We start from the raw sequence: 12,183 nt of genomic DNA on the forward strand, positions 1-12,183 counted from the left end.
TTTAGACAGTGTGCCCCTCGTTTGTGTGGACCGGTGAGAACTTGGTTGCCTACTGGAGGAACTGCCCTCCCTGCCGCCACTGTCACATGCTGGAAACATCTCCATCATATTCTGCACCAATTGCCTGTGGCAAGCATTGATGCGATTGGCCCTCCCCTCTACCGGAATAAAAGACGAGATGTTGTTTTTATACCGGGGGTCAAGGATAGCAAAGATCCAGTACTGGTTGTCCTCCATGATTTTGACAATACGCTTGTCGGTTGTAAAGCACCCCAACATGAACTCAGCCATGTCTGCCACAGTGTTAGTTGGCATGACTCCTCTGGCCCCACCGGAAAGTTCAATCTCCATTTCCTCCTCATCCTCCATGTCTACCCATCCGCGCTGCAACAATGGGACGATTCGAAGTTGCCCGGAAGCCTCCTGTATCACCATCACATCATCGGACAACTCTTCTTCCTCCTCCTCCTCCTCCTCCTCCTCCTCCATTAAACGCAGTGAAGCGGACAGATGTGTGGACCTACTCTCCAGCTGTGACGGATCGGATGCTATCCCTAACTCCTCTGTGTGATCTGAGTTATCCCTGATGTCAATCAGGGATTCTCTCAGAACACACAAGAGCGGGATTGTAAGGCTCACCATCGCATCCTCAGAGCTCACCCTCCTTGTGGACTCCTCAAAGACCCGTAGGATGTCACAAAGGTCTCTCATCCATGGCCACTCATGGATGTGAAACTGAGGCAGCTGACTTTGTGGCACCCTAGGGTTTTGTAGCTGGTATTCCATCAAAGGTCTCTGCTGCTCAACCACTCTATTCAACATCTGAAACGTTGAGTTCCAGCGTGTGGGGACGTCGCACAAAAGCCGGTGTTGTGGCACATGCAGGCGTTGCTGGAGAGATTTTAAGCTAGCAGCGGCTACTGTCGACTTGCGAAAGTGGGCGCACATGCGCCGCACTTTCACCAGTAGCTCTGGAACATTGGGGTAGCTCTTTAGGAAACGTTGCACCACTAGGTTGAAGACGTGGGCCAGGCATGGAACATGTTGGAGTCCGGCAAGCTCCAGAGCTGCTACCAGGTTCCGGCCGTTATCACAAACGACCATGCCTGGGCCCAGGTGCAGCGGCTCAAACCATATTGCCGTCTCATCGAGGAGGGCATCCCTCACCTCGGAGGCAGTGTGCTGTCTGTCCCCCAAGCTGATCAGCTTCAGCACAGCCTGCTGACGTCTACCAACGCCAGTGCTGCAACGTTTCCAACTCGTAGCTGGGGTCAATCTAACAGCGGAGGAGGAGGCGGTGGCGGAGGAGGAGGCGGAGGAGGAGGCGGTAGAGGAGGAGGAGGAGGGGGGTGTTCTTCTCGTGTCCCTGCCAGGAATGTTAGGCGGGGAGACGAGGTACACCGGGCCAGTTTGGGAAGCAGTCCCAGCCTCAACTACATTTACCCAGTGTGCCGTCAGTGAAATGTAGCGTCCCTGTCCGCATGCACTTGTCCACGCGTCGGTGGTCAAGTGGACCTTTGTGCAAAGCGCGGAACTAAGGGCCCGCCTGATGTTGAGTGACACGTGCTGGTGCAAGGCGGGGACGGCACACCGGGAGAAGTAGTGACGGCTAGGGACGGCATAGCGAGGTGCCGCAGTTGCCATCAGGTCCAGGAAGGCGGGAGTTTCAACAAGCCGGAACGCCAACATCTCCTGGGCCAGCAGTTTAGCGATGTTGGCGTTCAAGGCTTGCGCGTGTGGGTGGTTAGCAGTGTATTTCTGCCGCCGCTCCAATGTCTGAGAGATGGTGGGTTGTTGTAAAGAAACGCCTGATGGTGCCTTTGATGGTGCAGGAGAAGGAGATAAGACAGGACCAGGGGAGGATGAGGTAGAAGTCAACAAAGTGGCGGAGGCAGATGAAGTGGTGTCCTGGCTCGTCCTCTGGAGTGCATCGCCAGCACAGTCAGCAGTGGCAGTGGCAGAGGCAGAGGCAGAGGCAGTGGCAGTGGCGTGAACGGCAGGCGGCCTTTGTCCTGCCGTTGCTGCCTGCCACTGATTCCAGTGCTTGGATTCCAAATGACGGCGCATTGAAGTGGTGGACAGGTTGCTCTTCTCAGAGCCCCTAATCAATTTCGAGAGGCAAATTGTGCAGACAACACTATATCTGTCCTCGGCGCATTCCTTGAAAAAACTCCACACCTTCGAGAAACGTGCCCTCGAGGTGGGAGTTTTTCGGGGCTGGGTACGAACTGGAACATCTTGGGAGATTCCGGGTGTGGCCTGGCTTCGCCTAAGCTGCTGACCTCTGCCTCTGCCTCTAGCTACCCTTTTTGGTGCTGCACCTGCCTCAACATCCACACTACTTTCCCCGCTTGACATCCCCCCTGTCCAGGTCGGGTCAGTGTCCTCATCATCCACCACTTCCTCTTCCAACTCCTGTCTCATCTCCTCCTCCCGCACAATGCGCCAGTCAACTGGATGCCCTGACGGCAACTGCGTCACATCATCGTCGATGAGGGTGGGTTGCTGGTCATCCACCACCAAATCGAACGGAGATGGAGGAGACTCTAGTGTTTGAGCATCTGGACACAGATGCTCCTCTGTTAGGTTCGTGGAATCGTGACGTGGAGAGGCAGGTTGAGGGACAATGAAAGGAGCGGAGAACAGCTCTGGGGAGCAGGGACAGTTTGGGTTATTGTTCTGTAAAGCTTCGGAATTTTGGGAGGAAGGAAGACAAGACTGTTGGGTAATAGGAGGAGAGGAGGCAGAGTCTGACTGGCTGCTGGACAATGTGCTGTAAGCGTTCTCTGACAGCCATTGCAAGACCTGTTCCTGGTTCTCGGGCCTACTAAGGTTTGTACCCTGCAGTTTAGTTAATGTGGCAAGCAACCCTGGCACTGTGGAGTGGCGCAATGCTTGCTGCCCCACAGGAGTAGGCACGGGACGCCCTGTGGCTTCACTGCTACCTTGCTCCCCAGAACCATTCCCCCGACCTCGCCCACGGCCTCGTCCACGTCCCTTTCCGGGAGCCTTGCGCATTTTGAATTCCTAGTTAGAAATTGGCACTGTATACCAGTAGTAAAAATTGTGGGTGCACGTAACCCCAATATATTCTTTGAATTCCCAGTCAGACACTGGCACTATATGGCAGTAGCAAGAAATGAGGGTATTTGTATTCCCAATATACTCTTTGAATTCCCAGTCAGACAATGGCACTGTATACCAGTAGTAAAAATTGTGGGTGCACGTAACCCCAATATATTCTTTGAATTCCCAGTCAGACACTGGCACTATATGGCAGTAGCAAGAAATGAGGGTATTTGTATTCCCAATATACTCTTTGAATTCCCAGTCAGACAATGGCACTGTATACCAGTAGTAAAAATTGTGGGTGCACGTAACCCCAATATATTCTTTGAATTACCAGTCAGAAACTGGCACTATATGGCAGTAGCAAGAAATGAGGGTATTTATAACCCCAATATATTCTTTGAATTCCCAGTCAGACAATGGCACTGTATACCAGTAGTAAAAATTGTGGGTGCACGTAACCCCAATATATTCTTTGAATTACCAGTCAGAAACTGGCACTATATGGCAGTAGCAAGAAATGAGGGTATTTGTATTCCCAATATACTCTTTGAATTCCCAGTCAGACAATGGCACTGTATACCAGTAGTAAAAATTGTGGGTGCACGTAACCCCAATATATTCTTTGAATTACCAGTCAGAAACTGGCACTATATGGCAGTAGCAAGAAATGAGGGTATTTATAACCCCAATATATTCTTTGAATTCCCAGTCAGACAATGGCACTGTATACCAGTAGTAAAAATTGTGGGTGCACGTAACCCCAATATATTCTTTGAATTCCCAGTCAGAAACTGGCACTATATGGCAGTAGCAAGAAATGAGGGTATTTGTATTCCCAATATACTCTTTGAATTCCCAGTCAGACAATGGCACTGTATACCAGTAGTAAAAATTGTGGGTGCACGTAACCCCAATATATTCTTTGAATTACCAGTCAGAAACTGGCACTATATGGCAGTAGCAAGAAATGAGGGTATTTATAACCCCAATATATTCTTTGAATTCCCAGTCAGACAATGGCACTGTATACCAGTAGTAAAAATTGTGGGTGCACGTAACCCCAATATATTCTTTGAATTCCCAGTCAGAAACTGGCACTATATGGCAGTAGCAAGAAATGAGGGTATTTGTATTCCCAATATATTCTTTGAATTCCCAGTCAGACAATGGCACTGTATACCAGTAGTAAAAATTGTGGGTGCACGTAACCCCAATATATTCTTTGAATTACCAGTCAGAAACTGGCACTATATGGCAGTAGCAAGAAATGAGGGTATTTATAACCCCAATATATTCTTTGAATTCCCAGTCAGACAATGGCACTGTATACCAGTAGTAAAAATTGTGGGTGCACGTAACCCCAATATATTCTTTGAATTCCCAGTCAGACACTGGCACTATATGGCAGTAGCAAGAAATGAGGGTATTTGTATTCCCAATATACTCTTTGAATTCCCAGTCAGACAATGGCACTGTATACCAGTAGTAAAAATTGTGGGTGCACGTAACCCCAATATATTCTTTGAATTACCAGTCAGAAACTGGCACTATATGGCAGTAGCAAGAAATGAGGGTATTTATAACCCCAATATATTCTTTGAATTCCCAGTCAGACAATGGCACTGTATACCAGTAGTAAAAATTGTGGGTGCACGTAACCCCAATATATTCTTTGAATTACCAGTCAGAAACTGGCACTATATGGCAGTAGCAAGAAATGAGGGTATTTGTATTCCCAATATACTCTTTGAATTCCCAGTCAGACAATGGCACTGTATACCAGTAGTAAAAATTGTGGGTGCACGTAACCCCAATATATTCTTTGAATTACCAGTCAGAAACTGGCACTATATGGCAGTAGCAAGAAATGAGGGTATTTATAACCCCAATATATTCTTTGAATTCCCAGTCAGACAATGGCACTGTATACCAGTAGTAAAAATTGTGGGTGCACGTAACCCCAATATATTCTTTGAATTCCCAGTCAGAAACTGGCACTATATGGCAGTAGCAAGAAATGAGGGTATTTGTATTCCCAATATACTCTTTGAATTCCCAGTCAGACAATGGCACTGTATACCAGTAGTAAAAATTGTGGGTGCACGTAACCCCAATATATTCTTTGAATTACCAGTCAGAAACTGGCACTATATGGCAGTAGCAAGAAATGAGGGTATTTATAACCCCAATATATTCTTTGAATTCCCAGTCAGACAATGGCACTGTATACCAGTAGTAAAAATTGTGGGTGCACGTAACCCCAATATATTCTTTGAATTCCCAGTCAGACACTGGCACTATATGGCAGTAGCAAGAAATGAGGGTATTTGTATTCCCAATATACTCTTTGAATTCCCAGTCAGACAATGGCACTGTATACCAGTAGTAAAAATTGTGGGTGCACGTAACCCCAATATATTCTTTGAATTACCAGTCAGAAACTGGCACTATATGGCAGTAGCAAGAAATGAGGGTATTTATAACCCCAATATATTCTTTGAATTCCCAGTCAGACAATGGCACTGTATACCAGTAGTAAAAATTGTGGGTGCACGTAACCCCAATATATTCTTTGAATTACCAGTCAGAAACTGGCACTATATGGCAGTAGCAAGAAATGAGGGTATTTGTATTCCCAATATACTCTTTGAATTCCCAGTCAGACAATGGCACTGTATACCAGTAGTAAAAATTGTGGGTGCACGTAACCCCAATATATTCTTTGAATTACCAGTCAGAAACTGGCACTATATGGCAGTAGCAAGAAATGAGGGTATTTATAACCCCAATATATTCTTTGAATTCCCAGTCAGACAATGGCACTGTATACCAGTAGTAAAAATTGTGGGTGCACGTAACCCCAATATATTCTTTGAATTCCCAGTCAGAAACTGGCACTATATGGCAGTAGCAAGAAATGAGGGTATTTGTATTCCCAATATACTCTTTGAATTCCCAGTCAGACAATGGCACTGTATACCAGTAGTAAAAATTGTGGGTGCACGTAACCCCAATATATTCTTTGAATTACCAGTCAGAAACTGGCACTATATGGCAGTAGCAAGAAATGAGGGTATTTATAACCCCAATATATTCTTTGAATTCCCAGTCAGACAATGGCACTGTATACCAGTAGTAAAAATTGTGGGTGCACGTAACCCCAATATATTCTTTGAATTCCCAGTCAGAAACTGGCACTATATGGCAGTAGCAAGAAATGAGGGTATTTGTATTCCCAATATATTCTTTGAATTCCCAGTCAGACAATGGCACTGTATACCAGTAGTAAAAATTGTGGGTGCACGTAACCCCAATATATTCTTTGAATTACCAGTCAGAAACTGGCACTATATGGCAGTAGCAAGAAATGAGGGTATTTATAACCCCAATATATTCTTTGAATTCCCAGTCAGACAATGGCACTGTATACCAGTAGTAAAAATTGTGGGTGCACGTAACCCCAATATATTCTTTGAATTCCCAGTCAGAAACTGGCACTATATGGCAGTAGCAAGAAATGAGGGTATTTGTATTCCCAATATACTCTTTGAATTCCCAGTCAGACAATGGCACTGTATACCAGTAGTAAAAATTGTGGGTGCACGTAACCCCAATATATTCTTTGAATTACCAGTCAGAAACTGGCACTATATGGCAGTAGCAAGAAATGAGGGTATTTGTATTCCCAATATATTCTTTGAATTCCCAGTCAGACAATGGCACTGTATACCAGTAGTAAAAATTGTGGGTGTATATAGCCCCAATTCTATTGCTAGGGGACTTGCAGGGTATTTCTGGGGTGAAGGTGGGGGGGCACACCGTTGGAACGGGTATCGGGGTATATATCGGGTATACGGGAATACACTGACAGTGTATTCCATTCAGGATCCTGGGAAAGCTGGGTTGCGGCGATTGAGCCCGTCAGTGCCACGTTACACTGACAAGCTTCTCCCTGGAATTTAGCTCTTACAAGAGCTGTTGGTTGTCTTCTCCTTCCTATCCTAGCCTGTCCCTGCCTACCCAGAATCTAAGCCCTAGCTAGCTGGACGGAAACCTCCGTCCTCGGTGAATTGCAAGCTCAGAATGACGCGAAGCTGGGCGGCGCTGTTCTTTTAAATTAGAGGTCACATGTTTTCGGCAGCCAATGGGTTTTGCCTACTTTTTTCAACGTCACCGGTGTCGTAGTTCCTGTCCCACCTACCCTGCGCTGTTATTGGAGCAAAAAAGGCGCCAGGGAAGGTGGGAGGGGAATCGAGTAATGGCGCACTTTACCACGCGGTGTTCGATTCGATTCGAACATGCCGAACAGCCTAATATCCGATCGAACATGAGTTCGATAGAACACTGTTCGCTCATCTCTAGTAAAGATTAATAAATACTGTGGTGCATTCCACTGAGTGTGAGGGCACTGAGGGAGCCATTATACTAAATGTGGGAGCTCTGGGGTGGCCATTACATCATTATTAATGAAGTCTTGTTTTATTAACGTATATAAGTGATTTCTACGTTGGGGTTACTCGGTTGGGACATTTTCTCTCTATGGAGTACTCTGCTTGAAGAGGTTGAGAAACACTGAACTAAACCAACAAATAGGTGGTAGAAACAGTCCAGAACTGCACAACATTTATCATTCATCTAGCATCAGACACTGTAATAAATGTGTAACACTTGAAAATGAGCACACAAGGAAATGTTGGGATCTGATCAGGTTTACCCATGCATGTACAATCCATATGTGTACTATGATATGAATGAGGCCCTGTCAGTCCCAAAAGTATGTTACTTATGTGATTCATGTATCCATCTATTATTTTGATAGATATTCACAGTTAACCAAATATGGAACAGGAAATTCCTTTTAGAATATTTCCTCTGCAAAGGACTGGCAGTAGCCATATATCTGCAGTTAAACCTCAGGCAGTGGTGGAAAATACTTTTCAGGTAAGAAATTAGGGAACCAGTCACTATTAAAATGCAGTATAATCTGCAGGCAAGATATTGTAACTTCATATTGAATTGCTTTTGGCGCTTCTAAATTATTTTTGAATCATATTTTATTTTAACGTTTTGTGATATTGTTATATATTTAAAAACAAAAGTCATCTTCAATTAATGCACATGCTTATCATCCCATTCTCCATTTGGGACAAAAGACCCGTGTTCTCCTGATCGGTCCCAATGATGTAAATAGAAGGTCAATCTATTTAGAGCTTTAAAACATACCCGAGTTTTCATGTAAAATTGAAATATTTGCATGGATGTAAGGCAAGCTGCTCTCTGTCTGTATAAGCCTTTGTATATGGTGTCTTATCTGTTTTTCTGCTGTCAATAGCCCCATTATAGCTGCAGTGTATTTTACTTTTCTCCCTGAGGCTGAGGGCATGTACAATAACGAGCACTCCGTCCCCCTCCTCTATCCATTACTACTACAAGTTCATTTACATGTAATTCTGCCAGGGGTAACTGTAAAATAGCAAACAAATCTAATCTGTAAAAGTCCAAGTTACCATAATATATGTGATCCAATGATCCTGGACTACAAATACAGGCCATGAGGCAGCTAAACAGATCTGTGACACAAAAATTTAAAAATTTATGAGCACAGTCAGGAAAACTGCTTGATGTCTGTGATTAATAACTCATCTGTAATAACACAAGCATTCAGAAGTAGATAAAAACACATAAGTACATTTTTCTTATACTGTAAGCTGTGAGATCTTGTAGAGTGCTGTCAGTCCAGTGTATAGGTAGGCAAGCTGTTGTAGTTCTGTAAAGGCTTTGAGGAAAATCAGCCCCTCTCTCCTCCATTCACTGCATGAAGAAAACCAGTCCCTCCTCCCTCCATTCACTGTGTCTTGCTTGTACAGATAACTAAGAACAGAACTTCCCTAGTAACAGAGACTAAATAACAAATAAGCTAGAAGGGTGACACCTAGTGTCAGGAACTTTAGGGCTTGTCTCGTTGTAGGAAACTACAGAGAAACTTGAGGAGGGCATCCTTCATTATTCATCCCCCAGCAGAGCATAGGTGGTTTGTCACAACATTTTGCCGCTTATTAGGCCCAGATGATTTCAGGGCAGAAGCCACCAAATAATCAGCAGCAAGTTAAACCATGTGAACGATAAGTTATTCAGGCAGAAAACAGCAATATATGTAAATGAAGGTCTTAAATTGGTCTCAAACCACATACTCTACTCTATTAAATGAGACTAATTTGTCTGAAAAGTTAGTGACCACTTAAACCAAACCATTTCTTTTTTACAGCTACATTCCAAGCATGTTTCTCATACTGAAAAAAATCAGGTACTTTTATTGAAATTAATGTATTAATGTATTTTTAAGGAGAATATTTTAAAATTAAACTTTATTGAACTCCCATAAAGAGAATCTGTCAGCAGTAAGTTCATTATAAACCTAATCACAGTAACCTGTAAAGATTACTACAATTTCCAAATATGTCTCTATTCAGCTTTAAATCCCTGTTTTCCTGTAAATCACAGTTTCTTTCTAAGGCAAATCAGGAAAAATGTGCTTTGGGGGCGTTTCTTATTTTGACTGGGATTTCATCTCAGCTCTAGATGCCTGGGCAAGCACATTTCCAATTATTTGCATATGAATAAAAGAGCAATTTATACCAAAGTGAAGCTCCAAAGCTGTATAACAGACATATTTGTCAATATGAAACATGGAAGCCTCAGCTCTACAAGGTAATGTGATTAGGATTTTGGAAAATTTCTGCTGACTGTCTCCCTTCAATTAGCATGAACTATGTTTGCAAAGTCGGCTGTCTGCACCCACCGGTGTACTAGCTCTCCAACCAGTTGCAGCCACCCAGTAACTTTTGCTACAAGTGCTGCAGTTCTTGCTCCTTCATGTTGCACATGCACTTCCTGCTGCTGCTGATCCTGCCCAAAGAGTGAGCACACACACACTTCCGGTCCATCTTGGTCAGTCTAAGAAATTGAAAGTCAGCTTCACTAGCCACAGTTTGTCTGAACAAAGGTTTTTTATTTTGTCTAGTTCCTACTGTATGGTATGCTTTTTCCTGACTGGCTTTTGTGTGTGGATGGATGGGTGGGTGATTTGGGGTATAATAGTCCTTGGATGGGTGGGTGATTTGGGGTATAATAGTCTTTTGGTAGGTGGGTGATTTGGGCTATAATAGTCCTTGGGGTCTCATCTTCCCCTCATTTACTGGCAGGTTGACACATATTGGGCAGCAATCTCCACAGTGGACTCCTCTTCTCCCAGTAGCATATAGAGTTTCCTCTTCTCGTCTGCAGTTGTGAAGTCTGGGATGCGAGCAGAGAGTCTTTGGAAGTAGACGGTCCGGTCCTCACAGCTGAGTATTTGTTGCAGTGTAGCAGGAAGTGGGCCTCGTCTTCTAGGGCCCCCTGGGCACAGTGTTGGCAAAGTCAGTACGTATGCCTATGCCGCCCCATTTCTATCTCCAGGCTGTGGGCATGCAGTCTGTAACAGCTCAGGGTCTGTCTCTGGGGTGGTGTATTTTTTCTAGGTAGTTGGCTATGGTGTAGTCTCTTTGCAGTGACTTGTAAATGGTGAGTTTTCTGGAGGTATTTATTTTGTTTCTCCATATTCGGATATATACCGCTCTTTGCCGTTTTCTATGACTCCAATTATTTGGGCCTTGTTCAGGACCTGTTGGGAGTTTTGGTTTGGTAGGAGACTGTCTCTTGGTTGAGGGGCACTGGGTTTACTTAGGGCTCTGTGGTTTAGCCAGGCTTAGTGGTGGTAGGAGCCGGGCTGCCGCCCTGAATGTGTGCCTGAAATGATAGTGCCCTCTTCTGCATGGTGAGCCATAGGGAAAGCCTACCTAGTTCCGCCCGGCATGCTATGTTGGAGGTGCTGCGATGGACATGGAGCAGGTATTTGCAGAACTCCAGGTAGAATGTCTCTGTTGTGCTAGAATCTCACTTTGACTGCTTTGGATAGATGGCCAGGCTCCAAACCTCACTTCTGTAGAGGAGGATTGGGGCAATGATTGCATCAAATATCTTCAGCCAGACCCTCACTGCTGGTTTGAGGTGGTACAGTTGCCTTCTGATGGCGTAAAAGGTTCTGCTGGCTTTCCCTTTCAAGGTTTCTATTGCTGTTTTGAAGCTCCCTGATTGGTTGAGATCCAGCCCCAGGTAGGTGTAGCTTCTGGTTTTCTGGACAGGAGCAGGAGGACGTCGGTGTACAGCAGGAACTTCACCTTTTGGTCGTTCAGGTTGAGGCCTGGGGTTGGTGAGGCCTCCAGGGCTGCAGCAAGTTCATTGATGTAGATGTTGAAAAGCGTTGGGCTCAGGCTGAGGGCGCCTTTGTATTGCCTGCGTAGGTTGTTGTAGGCTTTCCTCGCCTGCTTATTGTTGGGGTCTCTGTGTTTTTGGTTGGAGGTTGCCTTTAGGGAGCGATGTAGAGCCTTGCAGTCGCTGGTGAACCATTTGTGATTGTTTGTTAGTAGGTCTCTTGGGTTTGGTCTGTTTCAGGCCTGCTAGTTCTGCTGTGGTGTACAGGATGTTATTGAAGTCCTTCACTGTCCTGGTGATCCCTTATTGGTCTGACTGATAGGGGTTCGTATAGAAGTTTGTGAGCAGTTTCTTGATTTTGGGTGGGTTGGCCATGTTGGTGTATTCGGTGACCTGGTGGCTGGCCCATTTAAAGGATCATGACAGGTTGTAGAGACCAGTTTGGTGGGGCTGCTGTGTAGGTGGTTTATCTGTGGCATAGTCCATCACGCTGTTGCCCACGTGGTAGTTTAGTGTGAAGCTGTCAGGATCTGAGTTATTTATAAAAATGGTTATGTGTATTTTGGTGGTGTTTGTCCGGGGGATTTGAGCCGGTGTACTGTGGTTATTTGGTCGATTCTCTTTGCCACTGAGCTGTTGGGATGGTGGTGATGGTTGTAGATAGTGTGTATTTGGTGGTTAGTTTCCCCTTTTTTCATATTTCTTCTTTTCTTTTGGATATTTTTAGTCCATCTTAGTTATGTCTTCCATGGGGTCCATATTTCCAGCTTTTGTCTTGCAGTTAGCTCATTACAAGGTATGCTGTGTAAATCAGGAGCTCATGCTGGGAGCTGCTGCTCTCTCTGACTGTTCTTGAGCTCC

At 44.9% G+C, this 12,183-nt stretch overlaps 2 protein-coding genes across 2 annotated transcripts in view; both read left to right on the forward strand.

Annotated features, from left to right (window-relative positions):
• LOC142194808 (serine/threonine-protein kinase 38) overlaps positions 1-12,183 on the forward strand; it is a 432,602-nt gene that overhangs the window by 211,037 nt on the left and 209,382 nt on the right. The gene's annotated exons all lie outside the window — the stretch shown is intronic.
• The window catches only part of SYCP1 (synaptonemal complex protein 1), a 102,836-nt gene continuing 98,564 nt past the window's right edge, over positions 7,912-12,183 (forward strand). The window contains exon 1 of the mRNA XM_075264160.1: positions 7,912-8,013. Coding sequence (XP_075120261.1) covers positions 7,912-8,013 — 102 coding nt within the window. The remainder of the gene's footprint in view (positions 8,014-12,183) is intronic.

This window comes from Leptodactylus fuscus, chromosome 2 (assembly GCF_031893055.1).
Source record: "Leptodactylus fuscus isolate aLepFus1 chromosome 2, aLepFus1.hap2, whole genome shotgun sequence".
Lineage (NCBI taxonomy): Eukaryota > Metazoa > Chordata > Amphibia > Anura > Leptodactylidae > Leptodactylus > Leptodactylus fuscus.